At 34.8% G+C, this 19,716-nt stretch overlaps 1 protein-coding gene across 2 annotated transcripts in view; it reads left to right on the top strand.

Annotated features, from left to right (window-relative positions):
- The window catches only part of Polr1D (RNA polymerases I and III subunit AC2 l(2)37Cg), a 41,470-nt gene extending 24,601 nt beyond the window's left edge, over positions 1 to 16,869 (top strand). For both annotated transcript variants that reach the window (XM_090405917.1, XM_090405926.1), the window contains exons 4-5: positions 8,389 to 8,468; positions 16,421 to 16,869. In XM_090405917.1, the coding sequence (XP_090262043.1) occupies positions 8,389 to 8,468; positions 16,421 to 16,492 (152 nt within the window). In that variant the 3' untranslated portion in view covers positions 16,493 to 16,869. The remainder of the gene's footprint in view (positions 1 to 8,388; positions 8,469 to 16,420) is intronic.
- The last annotated feature ends 2,847 nt before the right edge of the window (positions 16,870 to 19,716 follow it).

The raw sequence follows: 19,716 nt of genomic DNA, 5'->3' as shown, positions 1-19,716 counted from the left end.
TCGCAGAGACACTTCATCAAGTACAATATAAACTTAACACACAAACAAACAGCATTAAACTAAGTAAAACATGTGGACAAAACACTAGCCCTAATCAAGTAGGACAACCATTGGCTTTGGATGCCTTGGTTGTAATGCAGGATTTCAGAGGATTACTGTTTACCATAGTTTTATGCATCCACGTTTATTCAGAGCAGTTGAAGATTCTAAAAAAAGTCTTTCACTTCTAAACTTGATGATAGAACATGTTTTTTTTCCCATTGATTCTATGCATTGTATCTACATTGCCTGTCAGACCTCATTGACCATAGTCATGATTGCAGATTTTTTTTTTTTTTTTTTATGTTCTGTGCAGATGGTGGCTGATCTTCTTGTCTCCCTTATAGGACATCTTGCAGGAATGGAAGATTCTATCAAGAACTGAGAGAGGAAGTTGATTATTAGGGAATGGATAACAGTATCAAGTGAGGCTTGAAGGCTGTGCAACTGTTGCGTGTGTGTGTGTAATTTTTTTTTTTTTTTTTTTTTTTTTTTTTTAATAAGTTCTAGCTATTTTTTCTGATGTCCATTTTCTGTGTGCTTCAGGCATGGAGAATGGTGATAGCATTACTAAAATACTTCTGAAGGGAAGGTCATAGATTTTAGGAAGGATTGATTATTGATTCTGTAAGAACTGCAGCCATTAAGGAAAGTGTGGGCAACCGTGTGTGGACAGTTCATTGTGGAGAAAATTCATCACTGAAAATTTAATCATTGGGAAAATTAATCGCACGAAAACTCATCATGGATATATGTGAAAAAAAAATTTTTTTTTTTAAATTTACATATAAAGTTATTCATATTTTTCATTAGTGTCGTTTTTATCCAAGTTGTCTCTAATTACACTATTTGTTGAGAAATATATTACACAGACTGCTCATACCTTATTCACTGACATAATAAAAGTAATCGTTTTTCTTGCCTTTGCTATTGGGGAGGGTGTGTTGATTACTGCGAGAGCAGTTACTCCAACGTGCATATGCAAGGTATATGCAAAGCTTTTTAAATTTTTTTTTTTCGAAAAGTAAAATCAGGCGTGGTGCGAGTTATATTCGAATAAGTACGGTATTTCAACTATGGATAAGTACATTGGTACCTTCTTTAACCCTGTGGAAGTCGCAATCGAAAAATTGCAGCTTAGGTCACATGTATCCGGGAAATGCATTCATTACTAGTATGTGCTGAAATGCAATAAAGCTTATAAAAAAAATGCTACAAATATAATACATGATGATTTATTTATTTTCAGATACAATCTAGAAATTATTGAATAAAAAGAAACAAATAAAAAAAATTAACCAATACTATACTGACATCGGAGTTCATAGTATCTCTCAGATACAATTTATTATCAAATATCACACACCTTTACATAACATGTTTTTACTGACTAGTTTGGAACCGAAACGTGGGAAACACGTTAATGGGTCCGAGCTGCAACAGTTAAACCATTCAATTTTCTAGCGAATAATGCTTTAAGTGAATTTTTTCTCCAATGATTTTTCCTGCAATGAATTTTTCCTCGTGATGATTTTTCCTTTCGATGAATTTTCCCCACGATCAATTTTTGCACGATAAATTGTCCGTGAACTGTGGGGGCTGAGAGACCTCATTGGAACAAAGATTGTAAGCTGTATTGGTTAGTTTTCATATTGTGGAGGTGTGTGTGTGGGGGGGAGGGGGGATTCGTGAATGTGTCCACATGAGCATGTTTTCTGTATGCTATGAAAGAGATTACCATTAAGAAGGCATGTTACTGAGATGTCTAGGAAGGCTATACATCTTAGTAACATGCTGTTAGTTTCCTTTTCCATTGCAAATTATATTCTTGGATGGTTGAGGTTATGGAGGAAAGAGTCAGTCTGGATCATGAGGCCAAATGAAGAGCACATCATTCATGTATTTTAATCAGTAGAAGACATGAGAAGGTTAAGCCTGTAGCATGCTTTTTAAAATCTTTCATGAAAAAGTTGGTAGGGGAATAGACGAATTCATTCTGGCAAAAGAAAATACATTATTTGGAGGAAAAACATTTTTAATTTTAATATTCAAGGGAATATTGGTAAATAGTGAGGTGATATCAGAGTTGGCCACTAATAACATTATTTACAATTTAATTTTCAATGTAAGTTTTAAAATTAATAGAGCTTTTTTATGTAAGATGAGGTATGTCCAGTGAGTAGGATTTAAGGGATTTTTGATAATTGTTTGGATGATTTATAGCAGCAGGGTAATCAGTGGCATCTATAATTCTTGGGGGTGGGGATGGCAGGGGCAGATGGAACAGTTTGTGAATGTTTTCTTGTAATTTAAAGAAGTCAGGACAATACTGTTTCGATTAAACTTTTTGTCTTAATCTGAGATTTAGTGGGATCATAATCTAAGCACTGCTAATTCTTTGAATTAGTGCTTCCTATTTAACAATTACAGTAGATGTCTAGTGCAATGAGTACAGCTTATAACGAATTATTCATTATTTTATATGTGGTTCATTGCTGTAATAAACATTCATTTTTTGCATTTATGTAAATATATACACTATGTTGACAGGACTATTTGGACACCTTAAGTGCAATGCAAAGTTCGGATCCCACCACATGCAAATATTCAGGGAGTATTTGCATAAGTCTGGTAATAAAAGGTCGGATGTGCTTCATGTTTTTTCATTTTACTCTTTGCCAAGATGCCATGTTCACCCGAACTGACAGATTTCACTGTGGGATGGTGGTTGGATGTCGCATCAGTGATCTTTCTGTCTGTGACATTGCCTGTCTCAGTATACTGAAATCCACTGTTGTCACTTATGTCATTCGTAGATGGAAAGTTGATGGTGCTACCACAGCAGGAATATGCCCTGTAAGCCACCGACACTCACTGACTGAGATTGAGATGTTCTGTCTCGGAATGTTCGAGACAGAACTTCCCTCATGGCATTAGCGGCAGACCTCACAGTCAACCTGGAAAATGATGCAGCAATGTCCCTCAGCACAAGAACTGCCCACAGTGTTGTATGCCTTAGGGTACCATACCTCACTGCTTGTCTGAGACTGGGTTCCACAAAACACGTTGAGGCATCAGACTGTTTGGCTCCAGATCTCAATCCCATCGAACATCTTAGGGTACCACAGTAAATGGAATAGTAAAAGCGTTCTTTGGAGTGACAAGTCATACTTTGAAATGGTTCACTCTGATACTTGTGTTTGGAACTAGAGTTCCAGGGAATGCTTCTGGCAGGACTCCATCATTCCAACTATCAAATTTGGTGGAGGCTCTGTAATGGTATGGGTGTGTTTCAGTTGGATGGGACTTGGTCTATTGGTGGATGTGCCCAAGTAGCCATCAGACATAATATCTGATGGCTACTTGGACATCTGGACATGTTCATGCTTCCGACCTTGCATGTTTTGGCATGGAGCATGATAATGCTCCGTGCCATGCTGCACTGCTTGTCTGAGACTGGTTTCCACAAAACAACGTTGAAGCATTGGACTTCTGGCTCCAGATCTCAATCCCATCAAACATCTCTGGGACAAATTAGAATGCTGCTGAATTTGCTCCAGACCACAGCACCCATCATCAGCATTGGGGTAGCTTTGCCTAAAGAATGGAAGAAATTCCTGTTGCGACATCAGAAATTGATTGAAAGCATGCCCCAAAGGGTTGTTGATGTCATTCAGACCAAAGGTGGTCCCCACTTGGTTCTAGAAATTACATTTCTAAAATATAATTTCTAAATGCATTTTTTTTTAACCAAAATTAGGTGCCTAAATACTGTTATCAACATAGTATATATCTGCCATTAACATAGTTGCTATTTAATTATTTTCACAAAATCAGTTTTTTGTAATTGCATAAATTTTCATCTTGTAATGTGGATCAATTGTTATTATTAGACCTTCAGGGAGTCAGCTCATCACTGAAGGCCGCACATCATCCACACCAGCTGTCATACCTTTTCTTGAATTCATTCACACTACTTTCACTTGCACTATTCTGTGAGAGGAAAATCTAGCTCTCTCTGCTTTCTTGATTGAATTCCCTCATCCTCTCCCCACCTTCTATAATGAAAAAAATTCATTTACTGGGATATGCTATATGACCCTTTCAGAAAATTTTGAGTCTACCATATCATCACTCTTTCTCCTGTTTGCTGGTGTCTGCCGAATTATGGAATGCAGATTAGGACAGATTAAAAATGTTTTTAATCTGTCCTAATCTGCATTCCATAATTCTGATATCTTTAACACCCTTCTCTACACTCTTTTCATGGTATCTACATCACCTTGAAAATCGGCATTTTCGCCACCCTTGTGCAGTGGGATTATCATACATTCTTTCCATTCTGTGGAATGGAATCTTTCCTGTGCTGAGACTAATGTTATACAATCATGTCATAGGCACAGCTATTTCTGCTGAATACTTCTTTAATATATGTGCTGCAATCCCATAAACACCTATTACTGCAGAAGAGATTGTTCAGCTGATTGAGTGTCTACCTTACTAACAGATAACAACCTGAATTAAATTTAAATGTAAACTATAAATTAGTTTAAACCTCTACAGTGTACCTGGAAGGTACGAGAGTGGCCTGAAAAGTTCTTGGCCTAACAATGAAAAAACGAATTTATAATTTCCAAGTTATTTTTATTTTTCAGCATAATCTCCCTTAAGACTAATACATTTATTCCAGCAATGATCCACCTCCATTATCCTGTGCCTGTAGTGGTTCTTAGTAAGATCTGCAAAATACTCCTCTATGGCTGCAATCACCTCTTGATTCAAAGAAAAATGCTGACCAGTGAGAGAGAGTTTTAGTTTTGGGAAGAGATAGAAGTCAGAGGGAGCCAAATCTGGGGAACAGGGTGGATGTTCCAACAATTCATAGTGCAGATTTCTTAATTTTCCCATTTCCAAAACATCTTTGTGATCAGGTACATTGTCCTGATGAAAGATAATTTATTTCTTATGCAAACCGGTTCTTTTCTCCCGAATTTTTTCATTTAGTCTAGTTAAAAGATAGGAATAATATTCCCCAGTTATTGATTTACCCTTTTGAAGATAATTAATAAACAAAATGCCTTTAACATCCCAAAACACCGATGTCATGACCTTTCCTGCTGATGGAACTGACTTTGTCTTCTTTGGCACTGGACAACCAGCCTCTGCCCACTGTTTTTGCCTGCTGTTTGGATTCTGGTGTGTAACGGTGAATCTAAATCTTATCCATAGTAATAAATCGATGCACAAAATCAGTTTTATTCTTGTTAAAATGCTCCAAGTACTATTCAGAGATTTTCATGCGAGCTTGTTTTTGATCTGATGTGAGCAAGTGCGGCACCCATCTTGTGGAAAGCTTTTTCATATGCAATTCGTCATGCAAAATATATCCTACATGTTCTTTTGAAATGCCTATAATCTCATCAATTTCATGCACTTTGCGGCCATGCTTAAACTTGTTAGCCCATTTCTTAATTGTCAAAAACTAAGAAGAGTGCACATAAACTTTTATGAACTTTGAATGAATTTCTTTTGGCGTTAAATCTTCTTTTACAAAGAATTTTACCTCACTATACTCAATTTTATTCATTTCAAGGGATACAGACAACACTTTTGCTTCATACAACTGTATAAAGCAAACTATTTGATAGAATGACTTGCAATTTCACATGGATGCTTATGACAGATGTGCCAACTTAAAAAAAAAAAATCTTGCCGATAGTGTTGCCATCTACAGTCAATGCCGAGAACTTTTCATACCACCCTTGTACACCAGAGAGGTTTAAGCCAATAACATGAGCCATAATTTTGTGCAAGTGTCCTCTTTTTCAGAGAACACCTTTACTCAAACAACTCCTCACAGAAATTATCCTCATTGGCATGAAGGCCTTCATTCCTCATTGTACCCCAAATCCTTATCTACTTTCCAAGTTCTAGTTCAGCAGAAAGTATCAAAGCAGTTGAGGAGAAATAAAATTCAGCTTACTATAGTTGGCTTGCATCAAGGACTGTTTGGATATGGAGATCATCCAACAAATGATTCTGGCAGGACTGCATCATTCCAACTATCAAGTTTGGTGGAGGTTCGGTAATGGTATGGGTGCATTTCAGTTGGATGGGGCTTGGTTTATTGGTGGATGTGCTACCAATGCAAACCAGTAATCATCATATCTAAATAAAGTGCAACAACCTGTCTCCTATGCAAATGGAAGATGTGCCTTCTTGTCCCTTCTAAGGTCCATTGGATGCACTTCTGCTCACCTACATTTCCACTTCTCTCTCATCCTGACGGCACAACTATTTCTTCACCCAAAGATAAAGCTATTCTTCTAGCATCTTTTCCTCAAACTTCTGCATAGATGACCAAGGAAATTGCCTCCTATCATACTAGCATCCAAGCACCACATGTGTCCTGTAGATATTTGATAAAAAGACATCGAAAAATTACTAAATAACTTCAGGACTAGAACACTAAAAGTCTTCTAGTCCTGATGACATCTCTCCAATTGCCCTCAAACATTATGCTGCAGAGCTGATGCCTGTCCTGCATCATCTCTACAATCCATTATATTTAGCTGGTACTTTCACATGTGGAAGCAATCTCATATCCATCCTATTCCAAAAAAAAGGAGATAGAAGTGTACCGTCAAACTACTGACCAGTTGCCATCACCTCAGTCCTCTCCATAATGGAAAAAGTCATCAATGGCCAACTTCTCCACTACTTAGAGGCTCACTAATTCATCAGCGACCACCACCTGGATGGATTCTGCCATTCAAGATCCACAGCTGACCTCTTAGCTTCATTCACCACTGGTTGTATGGTATGGAAATGTTCTGAGAAACTTGTGCTGTCATTGACATTTCCAGAGCTTTTGACCGCACCTGGCATCAAGGCCTGCTAAACAAATTGCCATCCTCTGTAAATGGGTAACCAACTTTCTCTCTGATTGTTCTCTGCAAGTCATGGTAGATGGCTTCCTCTCTTTGAGCTTTGCTATCAATGCAGGATTGCCTCAAGGTTCTGTCCTATCACTTTCTCTTTCTCCCATAGGTAAATTACCTACCTCTCAATCACCACCAGTGTTATCTATAGCTTTGTAGATGATAGTACTTTTTGTACTCTCCTTTCATATATCCTACTCATTTGACAAACCATGCAGTACTCTGACATTCCAAGCTTTGAAATCATCTACAACCAGTGTCTTAAATATTGACATACAGACCATCCTTCATTGGGACAAGGACAGTTTAATCATGTTCAATGCTACCAAAATAGTCTTGCAAAAGAGATCTCAGCTCAGCTCACCTCCCCTTACTCTTAGTAATACACAAATCACCAGACATGATCAGATCTCTTTGCTTAAACTGACATTTACCTCCAGTCTCTCCTGGCATATACACATCATGTCAATAGCTTCCTCAGCATCCAAAAACTAGTTATTCTCTTATGGATTGCACCCAGCCAACTCTTAACTATATACAAATCTGCTCATGCTTAGAATATTGTTCACATGTTTGATGCGGTGCATTTAAAACTTCCCTTAAAATTCTTGTTCCTGTCTGGAGGAGAGCAATTTGGCTCATACATGAACCTTCTTTGACAGATTTACTTCAAACCCCCTATCTTACAAATTCAATGTTTCAGCACTCTGTCTATTCTACAGGTACTGTTTCACCTGCTAATACAAGAGCAGTAGCCCAGCATCCCTTTATTGTGCAACTGCAAAAACACTGAATCTGCTTCTCCTCCTTATTCTCTTTTATTCCATCTGTTTCTGTCCTTTGAAACAGTCTTCCTTATGAAGTATTCCCAAATAACTATAACCTGCAATTTTTCTTCTTCAAAAAAAAAAAAAACTTCTATCAGTAGCCAACTTTCTCTCTGGTTGTTCTCTGCAAGTCATGGTAGATGGCTTCTTCTCTTTGAGGCGTCACCATCAGTGCGAGTACCGCATATGACACTTATGTGCTCATCACACTGAGTAAATATGAAATATTTACTCAGTATTATGATGTTATCATTGGGAGGATGAGAATGTGTACAAGTTCAGCATATAGAAGCCATTATCCAAGTATTATGTGAAATCAGTGAAATAGAGCAACTCAATATCTGGCTCTACATTTTTCACTTTATATTACAAACTGGTCATATCTGCCAAATGGTCACTTCATGATAGGCTTAAACAAACTTAGAAATGCTTGAATGGTTATTATGTGAATTACTGCAATTCATGTTCAATTGAAAATGAGGTTTTCATTATAAGAATATAGGTTTGCTGTGTATTTTAAATTATTATTAATTTTTAAATATAATATTAAATATTTTGCATATATCCACTTTTGTTTTTAGGTGTTCCTGCCTCAGATGTATTTAAAAAAGGTTTAGAAGAATTGTACAATGTATGTGAACATATGCTTGAAAAATTTGAGGTAAGCCTTTATAAGTTGCTGGAACGTGATGATTAAACAGAACTGTTAAAATTTTATTTTTCAGATGCTCTGTGAAATCTGAATCACAGGAAGAGCTTATTTCAACATAAGTTTCGAATAAAGTTTCTCTTTTCTTTATATCTCCTTAAACTTCTTAGCTGACAAAGCATTCAGGACTACCTCTGGCAATCCATTCCATTTATTCACCACTCTCCAAGCAGAAAAATCTAGACAGACATGAGAAAAATCATGTCCATGTTACCCACACTCTTGCTCAACTTCAAGGGGATGATTTATTGTTTTCCTCCCCTCGTATCATGTATTGAAAAATTTCTTCTGCATCAATTTTACAAAACCCACTTTATTAATTTATATGTTTTTGTCACCCCCTCCCCTCTTTTTCTGATTATTAACCAAATTTTATACCTGATAAATTTTCAGTTTATTCTCAAAAGAAGCATTCTACAGACTTGTCATCATCTTGTTCACTTGTTCTGGGTCCTCTCTACCACTTCTTCATTCCACTGTCACTTTGTCATCCCGAAATGAATAACCTTATACTTGCTATGCCACCCTGCCTATCACTATTCTTTGCCCAAAAAATGATTTTTATTGGATAAGATGAATAGTTTAAAAATACCAAACTGTTCATTTAGTTTGCTGCCATTTGCTTTAAAATGATAGTTTCTGCCATGAAAGGGGCATGTAAACATCGTATGTTGGTACTGTGGGTGAGCTGAAGGTTAGATAATCCTGATCTACAGAATAAATATTAACTTTAATAAATAAAATTAATAAATATTAATTTTTCAAGCTTTTTTTGGGCCTCCCATAAGTATTGTGATGGTTTTACACTTGGTGATGCAATTCATCTATTCATCCAAGGACACATTCACATCCATGCCCACAAAGTTATTTGTAAATGGGTTGTGATACAAATCCACAATTTTTTTTTTGGTTGGAGAGCAGAGATTCTCCACATGACTAGCCAGGTTCCTTCTGCTTTGATAGAGTTGATTCTTCTAGATGAAACCTGCATTAGCAGTATATCTGGAAACTCCAGAACATTGCAGGGAAATCACAAGATGAATATTTCAGAGTTGGTAAAAGGAAAACTTACCAAAGAGATAATAACATTAGAACCTGTCACGATATCTAATGGAGGCAGTTCCAAAGTCCTCATGTGTTGTGAACATGATCTTCAGTAGCTCAGTGTGCAATCTCATGTTTCTTTGAAAGGGTAGGTTTTTTTTTTCTTTCTATAATATCCTATACATGAGAGGTCAAGAGACCTATAAGCACATCAGTACCGTATATGGGATGCAGATAAGGACTGAGATAGAAATTTATTGATGTTTTTTTTGAAGAGTTACAAGTTGTGATTGTTTCGGAATACTTCATTTGTAAATTTGTAAGAGAGAGATTATCAGCAAGCTAATTATTTGCCTCTGGACAGCATCAAGGATTTTAAGGGAAGTTTTAGGTGCACCACTCCATAAATGCAAACAGTATTCAAAGCATGGGCAGATTTGGGATTTGTATATTTTGTATTTTATGAGTTGATTGAGTGTAAAATAGCCTTTTTCCATGGTACTTATCCTCTGGATAAGTACCATGGAAAAATTTGGTGAATCGTAAGTGGTTGCACATGACATCTTTAAGGCCTTCAAATTGAACTGCCACAAGGGCTTATTAAGTGGCTCTCATCATTTTGTCTGTCCCATGACCTCTGCAACTGGATTGCCAATTTTCTCTCTGGATTCACTTTGCATGTCATACGGGGTGGATCCATTTCTTCTATGTAACTAATGCTGAGATCTTGCAAGATTCCATCCTTTCATCTTCCCTCTTTCTTCTATACATCAGTGCTCCAGTTGACTGTCAGTCCAGTACACAGTTTCACTGATGATATACAACATTTATACTTTTCACTTGACAAACCTTGCACCAAACAACCTGCCCTCACCTTACACAACAACCTCTACAAACCTAAATTCTGATCTCCAAACTATTCTTTGATGGTGGCTGAGATATCCTTTTCAATTTCAGTGTTTGCAAAACACAGTTATGTCTTATTTCCCATAAGACATAAAAAAAAAAAAAAAAAAAGAATAGTATCATTCCAACCTTACCTTTGACAATGCCTAAATCTAGACACGATGAGATTTTTCTCCTTTGGATTACTTTGACATCAGAACTCATGGCACAAATATATTACAAACATTGCCTCCTCAGCATCCAAAAAATTAGAATTTCTCTTTCACTTAAGGCATTACTTCACCTCTAAATAGCTGTTAACTCTGTACAAATCCTTCCATTGAGCAATGCTTGTACATCTGGGGTAGTGCCTCCCAAAAGCTCCCCTAAAAATACTGAAGACAATATAATACGAGAGAGAGAGAGAGCAATCAGACTGATTAACAACTCTTTTCTTACCAACTCACTCTATCCATTCTTGCTATTTTAAGCAAACTATCTGATCTAGTTATATGGCCTAGCCACCGGAGCTGTTTCCGATGTATTTTAGTGATGATGTTTTCTTGTGTTCTGGCAGTCGAGTGAATTTTCCTTCTAATCTCATCTTTTGTTATGTGTGCAGTGTATGGTTGATATCTTCAAAAGTTTTCTGTAGTACTTCATCTTGAAGGCTAAGGGTATCGAGGAGATAATCTTATAGTTGGCTGTGTTTTATTATTCTTCCAAAGTTGCTGTAATCTCTGAAGGGAAGAAAGTTGCTTTAACAGTGCATGCTTTAATATCATGTTAGACTGGCCATCTCTGTGTTGTACATTTCCCAAGTGGGTGCATCTTTCTACTTCCAATTTTTCATCAGTAACTGAAATTTTCATAGGTTTATTGTAAACGTTCATTCTTTGCTGTTTGGTCAGTGTTATTGGCAAATCTGACATTATTGATTTTTTTTTTTTTTTTTGCCATCAACTGTAATTCCAATACCACTGTTTTCTAAGTTTATTATACAAGGGTGGTCTGAAAAGTTCTCAGCCTGACAATGAAAAAAACGAATTTATAATTTCAGAATTATTTTTATTTTTCAACATAATCTCCCTTAAGACTAATACATTTATTCCAGCGATGCTCCACCTTTATTATCCTGTCCCTGTAGTAGTTTTCAGTAAGATATGCAAAATACCCCTCTACAGCTGCAATCACCTCTTGATTCGAAGAAAAATGCTGACCAGTGAGGAAGAGTTTTAGTTTTTGGAAGAGATAGAAGTCACAGGGAGCCAAATCTTGGAAATAAGGCATATGTTCCAATCATTCATAGTGCAGATCCCTTAATTTTTCCATTGCCAAAACACCTTTGTGGGCAGGTGCATTGCCCTGCCCATTTTTTTCTTATGCAAACTAGGTCTTTTCTCCTCAATTTTTTCGTCTAGCCTGGTTATAAGATTGGAATAATATTTCCTGGGTTATTGTTTTACTCTTTTCAAGATAATTAATAAGCAAAATGCCTTTAGCATTACAAAACACCAATGCCATGACGTTTCTTGCGGAACCGACTTTATCTTCTTTGGTGCTGAACAACTGGCTTCTGCCCACTGTTTTGACTGCTGTTTGGATTCTGGCATGTAATGGTGAATCCAAGTCTCATCCATAGTTATAAATCAATGCACAAAATCAGTTTTATTCTTGTTAAAACACTCCAAGCACTGTTCAAAGATTTTCATGAGAGTTCATTTTTGATCTGCTGTGATCAATCTTAGCACCCAACTTGCACAAAGCTTTTGCATATGCAATTCTTCATGCAAAATATATCCTACACGTTCTTTTAAAACGTCTGTAGTCTCAGCCATTTTGCACACTTTGACTCATTGGTCATCGAATACCATATTGTGCACTTGATCAATGATTTCTGGTGTTGTTACACTTTTTGGACGTCCTTCGTGTGGATCATCTTCAAGGCTATTGTGGCTATGCTTAAACTCGTTAGCTCATTTCTTAATTGTTGAAAACTAAGAAGAGTGCACATAAACTTTTATGAACTTTGAATGAATTTCTTTTTGCATTAAACCTTCTTCTGTAAAGAATTTTATAACTGCATGATACTCAATTTTATCCATTTCAAGGGATACAGACAACACTTTTGTTTCAGACAGCTGTATCAAACAAACTACTTGATAGAATGACTTGCAATTTCACATGGATGCTTATGACATACATGCCAACTTAGAAAAAAAATCTTGCCGATAGTTTTGCCATCTATGGTCGAGGCCGAGAACTTTTCAGACAATCCTCGTATATTCCAAGTACAGGTAACCCTCGTATAACACGGTTGTTAGGTTTCATAGAAATGCTGCGTTGTATAAATCACGCTATGTGAGACTCAGATCACGTAGAAAAAGTAGGGTTATGTTCCGAAATCGTTTTTTTTTTTTAATTATATAAACAACGACATATCTAACAAAAATATTTTTTATTTAATTCATGTAAGTTAAGAAAACATAAACTTTGAAACAAATACATAGAATAAACTTCTTATAAAAATTACAAATTGTTCATAAACTTCATCACACATAATTCATAAATGTTTTAGGCAAAATAAAATAAAGTACATATTTTAATCATCATTGCTGTCTTCAAAACTAACATTTTGAAGATGTTTTTTATTTACCAGTGATCGGACGTCGTCATCACTTGAAATCTCTTGGACATCATTTGTATAATTCTTATTGCATATTTGGCTGGTTTAGTTATCAAGAAATCAGTAATAAGACCTTGCTTACCACTATGCTTCAATTTTTTATTAAGTTCAAAATATGGAGCTAAACAAATATCCAATTGTCTTGTGAATTTTCTGGAGCTGTTCATTGAGGGATCACTAACTTTCTTGCCAAGTCCAATCCTTCTGCTAATTTCTTTAAACTGAATTCTTTAACAGATTCATCACAATCAGAATCTTCTGCAGAACTTTCCCTGCCATTTGGTTCGACGTCATCTATTAGTTGTACCAGTTCATCCTCATTTAAATCTATTTTCTCATCAATTAATTCACTAATTTCATTTTCAACATATCGCAAAAGCCCTCTTAGTGGCCATTACTATAAAAATAAATTTTTTACATAAAAAACGCATTACATATTGTATGTAACTCACTAGAAAATAAAGTACTCAGTTTGAGATTAAGAGAGATGATTTTTAATGCAATTTCCTGGCAGAAACGAAGACAATTTTCAACTATAAACACTTTATATGGTAAACAATTGACGTACATGCATGCTAAAGAGTATTTCTCCTAATATAAATTTGCTACTTATAACTACATGATGATACTGGCTTACGCAAATTTAACGAAGATAAAATTTGATTTTTAAGTTGTGTGGTGAAAAATATATGAAACAATAAAGGGTAACTACAATTTGTAGACCGCATTATATCGAAACCGCGTTATACGAGGGTTACCTGTTTAAGTTAAAAAAGCATAGGTGAAATATGCAGCCACGATGTACACTTTCCATTTTGAAAGGCTTGCTTTTGTTACCATTGATTTCTATTAACATTTCTGAGGAACTGTAAAGAGCTTTAATTAAGCATGTATTTTATTATCTATTCTATACAGGTTCAGTATTCTCTATGATACCTCATGCCATTATAAATTACTTAAGTAATATCATTATGAATAACCAATATACATAAAGTTTCCGTTGGTATGTAAGCATTTATTTCTCATTCACTTTAAATTTGTACTGGACATCGCTGAAGCAACTTCTGTTAGTTTGTAAATATTTATTTCTCATTCACTTTAAATTCTTGTAGAAAGTTTTTTCACATGGTTATACTTTAAATTATACTTGCCAAGAAATTATATTGTTTAATTCTTTATCTAAGTTTTCTTGTGAAGTATTCACACCTAGGCTACTTGTATATACAGGGTAATGATTTCACATCAGTTACCTTAGTATCTCATAATGCAAAGCACACAGTTTTGGAAGTGTGTAATGTTATGTGTTATGGGGAGGGCCACTACCCAGGCCAGTTTTGAACTTTATTGAATTCTCATCAGTGGGAGCCAGAAGAGATACCAAGGTTGAAGTAATGCAAAGTCATTTATTTCCCATATATATAAGCAATGTAAATATGTATCATCTTATTATTTTAGTAATACAACTTTTTGATTTAAGTTATAACCAAGGAAAAAAATCTTTCTTCAACTATCTAATTCAAAGTATTTTAGCAATAAGATCATATGCCTTTTCAGTACTTGTATTTTAGAAATATATAATTTCTACATTATTTCAACCTTGATATCTCTTCTGAGTCTGGCTTCCACACTGATGAGGTATTATTAAAGGTCAAAATATTCTGGATAGTGTCCCTTCCCATCATTCATAGCATTATACATGTCTAAAAAGATATATGCTTTGCAGAATGGGATATTAAGGCAATCGATGTATGTCATTAGCCTGTATGTACAAATAGCCTAGTTGTGAAGATGTGTCATGAGCAAACTTTGTTTGCTTATACTTGGATACAGGATTAAACAAGAATATAATTTCTTGGCAAGTTTAATTTATTTTAAATTCATATCTTTTATCAAAGCTTTCGTTCTGCAAGTAGTGCTTGAAAACTGTATACAAGTGAAGAACAATCATATTACTTGCTTTCATTTAAATCTTAATCTTCCTTTTCTATTTATATCAAATCTCAAAATAGCTGCAAGCAAACTAACCCAAACTGATTTCGAAACAGCTAAAAGCAGGAAACTTACATAATGTCTGAATGTCAGTCATGATGCTTTCCAGTCTGCCAAAGCTGTTGACTATAGCTTTTTTTTTTATCCAGCCTTTTTTCCACTCTTGTACTTGAGCAAGTAGGGTGCAATGGCATCATTATCCACAGGAAAAAGTGATCTCTCACCAATTTGCTCAACTCTCTTTTTTCGCAGACATTTAGTTTCTGCTTCTTACCTTTTCTACAGATATTTCCATTATCTGTGTTTACCAGAGTTAGCATCAGTAATTCCCGTGTTCTTTTAAATCCATTAAAACGTGCCATCTGTTTAAGTATTTTACAATTCACCTCCAAGCTTAAAGAACATTTTTTTTTTCAATTCATTCATTGAAATGAATGAATGAAATTGAATGTGAAAATGAAATGAAATTGAATGTGAAAATGAAATGAAATTGAAAACGAATGAAAAGTAAAGATAAAGAAGAAACTTGTTTCTTCTTTATCTTTACTTTTCTGACCATCCACAGTGCTATTGTGCTATAGGTTTAATGACTTCCTGTGGATAGTATTATCTTATTTAAAAAATTAAGAAAATAGCCAAAAGACTTCTTAACCATAGAACTTTATTTTAAAGAAAGGTGATAAATTACATTATACCAGGTAGGCAAATAGTATTTATGCATCAAGATTTTAACCTGTTAAAAATCAAAAGTGCTAGAAAAAGATAATATTGGACTTCTCATAGGTGATGATCACTTCTTTTAAATAGTGTAAATCAAGATGTGTTATAAAATCTTGTATAAGTTAGTGATTACTTTAGAAATGTTTGAATTTTAGTGTGCAAATGTTGCTTGGTTAAAAAAAATATAAAGGATATATTCATATTTATCCTTACTTCAAGCAAATATACGGTGTTAAATAAATTGCAAAAAAAAAAATATTACCATTATTTTAATAAAGCTAAAAAAAGACTTAAATGGAAAAATTAAAAAAAAAAATCACTTCCCAGTTATTACCAGTTTTTAATTGCCATATATTTTTAAGGCTGGTTGCCATTTATAAGACTGGGACTGTTGTTAAGCAGTATTGAGCTTTGTATTAAGCAGATAATTGTTTATTCTTTTTGCATTATATTTTCAATCTGCAAGATCTTTCATTGCTTAAAGATTTAAAAATTATAAATTGATTTCATTAAGATGTACTTTTTGGAAGTACTTTTTTCATTTTATTATAATAAAGTTTTTTTTTTTTTTTTAATACAGAAAAGTGTGCAAGAGTATCGTAACAACTTGGAGGTCACAGAAGGAATTCAGACTTTAGGAATGGAGAAATGAATTATTTCAAAGTGCTTGAATATTTTTTACCATAGTTTTTTTGGCTTAGAATTTGAGAATTTTTCTCATTTTTTTGCACAGTTTTTGTTTATGTTGACTATCTGGTATATGTGCATAAAATCTATTTCATTTTCATCGTATCAGATAAATATGGAAAGGAAAAGCCAAAAGATAATTTTTCTCTTCCTCATGCTGTTTGTGGTGGTCAGTTTAAAATTTGTTTTTGATGAGAAACTAGTAATCGTTTATGTTACTGATTGTTTAATTATTAATGTTTTTAGCATGCAATTAAATTATTTAAAAGTCGTGAAATTTAAGAATGATGTGAAATAGCTTAGGGGGATTCAAGAACATTGGAATAAAAATGCCACATTTGAGATAGCGTGTGTTTGTTATATGTTTTTAGCTTTTTTTTTTTTTTGTATGCACATTTAACACGATAATTACCATAGGAATATTTTTTCCACTTTAACAAGAGTGCTGTTTACTAAAATAGAGCCAAAATTTTGGCTCTTTATTCAACTATGCAAAATTATATAAGTAAAGTGGATATTAGATTCAGCATTATTTCAAAGCCAAATGTAGAAACTATAAAAGTTTTGTAAAATTAAATTGACCAGCGAGCTTACAAGAATACAGTCACCAGCATTCACGAATTGCCTTAGCGCAGACTCATGAAGGCAGCAATGAAAGTGCCAAATAATTATAACCGAAATTAATCATCTTAATTTTAAGGTTCTTGAGTTTGTTTTTAGACTACAGGTTGAAACTAGCATTCTGTACAATATGTTTCAGTTGTTCAAGCCAGGACTTGTAAGGTGAAGGAGTGTATCATGCATATCAGTCACTTGTGATAATCAGCTGGTTCATTTTGAGAGAGGAAAATGAGATTTCAAGATATACATATAAAACTTTCATCTTGGAACCAGAATGATTCATCTGTAATTGAAGCACTCTAGAAGTTCCTTGCATCCTTAATTGGATTTAAATCCCAATCTTTCCAGCCAGAGGGCATATGTCATTATTCTGACTACATGAACCTATCTCTCTTTCATAGTTAAGTTGATAATTTTAGTCATTGTCTTGCTCTTTTTGAGAATTGGGTTTGTACTTTATTTCTTCACGGTGCATAATGTTGTCTTTTTTGATTTTTCCAGCATGGGCACAAGCAGTGAAAAGTGATTATTTCAGAAGTTTTTATGTGAATGACAAAACAAATCCAATGGTATACTCTAATTCTGTTTTTATTGGTTCATATTAAAAACACATATGCATACTTTAAATGAATGAGAACAAGAAGCCTTTATAATATCTGATTACTGACCTATCTAAGATAAGGCCAAAACTGATTGTGAACAAGAGATAGAAAGGAATAATTTTATAACTATTAAGATTTATTTTGTATTCTAGGGCATTTCAGAGGCCATAAATTCCTAATTTCTTTGTGGATGCTCTTCACAGAGCATGCCAATCTCCCCCCCCCCCCACACACACACACTCACATTGATTCTAAGATGTTGCAAAATTATGCTGTTTAACCCTTCCCTAAGTGGAAGAAAATATGAAAAAAATTGAAATTCTAATAAACTTTATTAAAAACTCAGTGTCCAAAACCATATAGGCCATATTTTAAAAAATAAACACACTGAAAACTTTTTAGAACAGTAATTATAAATATACTGAAGAGTTTATTTCTCCTACCCCAATTTTGGACCCTCTCTTTTTCCTCAACAGTAATCTGGGCAAAATCTGTGATTTTCCTCTTAGGCAGCAACACTTATTACTGATATTCTCATTACACAAGCAAATAAACTATTAATACTTGTAATATTATTGTTATTATTAAGAAGGCCCCTCCACAAAAGAATGGACCAGAGAATACATCCAGCTTCTAAACAATAATAATCAAATTGACTTTTTAAACCGTTGAAAACGTTACAGGCAAATGCCTAATACAAATAGAAAAGATAAGAAATGAAGAAATAAGAAAACATTTATCCATAATTAACATAACAGAAGACATCACAAACTACAGCAAGAACTGGAAAAACCACTTAGAAAGAATGAATGAGGACAGATGGCCAAATATTGCTTAGAAATATAAACCAAAGGAATGAACAAGAGGAAGACCCAGGAGGAGATGGGCAGATGACTTTTTAAACGTTTGAAAACGTTACAGGCAAACATAGCCAAGAAGAAGAACAATATTATTAAGAGAGACCTTTAGGTAGTCAGGGACTCATCGAAGGAGGCCACATACTACACACTCCAGCTATCATACTTATTCTTGAATTCATTCACACTGCTCGCACTCACAACATCCAATGACAATCCATTCCAATCATGCACCACCCTATGAGAGAAAAATCTAGCCATCACCCTCTTTCTTAGTGGCATTCATTCTCAGCTTCCAAGGATGCCCTCTTGTCCTTTCCCTACCCTCCATAAACTGAAAAATTCCATCAACTGAAATCCTGTATGATGCTTTCAGAAGTTTGTAAGTCTCATCATATCACCCCTTCTTTCTCCTGTTTGCTGGTGTCTGCAGTCTACAAATTCTCAATCTGTCTTCATAATCAGTATTTCATAATCCTGATATCATTTTTAACTCTAATTTTCTCCACTGTATCAGAATCACAATGGAAACTAGGTGACCAGACCTGAGCACAATAGTCCAAGTGAGGTCTTATCAAGGCGTTATAAAGAGATAAAATGACATCCTTATCTTAACACGTGATTTCAGCATTGTAATTATGTTTTGAGTTTCCTGATCAGTTTCCTCTAGCATAATTCCATCAATATAGTACGACATTGAATATCTAGTCATAACAAAGTGCATGACTTTGCATTTACTGACATCCATTTTCCCATGCCCATAATTCTAGCCTATTCAAGTCATTCTGTAAGTACTGTATATCAGCAGCATTCCTGATTACCCTACCTATCTTTGCATCATCAGCAAATATCTGTATGTCATCTGTCAAATCCTTTCCAATATCATTAATGTATAGATTGAATAACAATGGACCAAGGAATGATCCTTATGGTACACCATTCCTCCTCCTCTTACATATATTAGGCCTAGTGGCCCATTACGATTTGAAACTGCTATCACCTTGAGGATAAGGTGGTTAGCACTATGCCTCCTGGTGTGTCCTGCGTGTAGATGCATGATGGTACACCATTAGTTACCTTAAATCTTGCAGACTCACATCCCCTGTATA

Source organism: Typopeltis vanoorti, chromosome 2 (assembly GCF_054136105.1).
Source record: "Typopeltis vanoorti isolate ZY-2024b chromosome 2, IOZ_Tvanoo_1.0, whole genome shotgun sequence".
In the NCBI taxonomy this organism is placed as follows: domain Eukaryota; kingdom Metazoa; phylum Arthropoda; class Arachnida; order Uropygi; family Thelyphonidae; genus Typopeltis; species Typopeltis vanoorti.
Note: the sequence above shows the minus strand (reverse complement) of the source record. Positions and strands in the feature narration are given on the sequence as shown.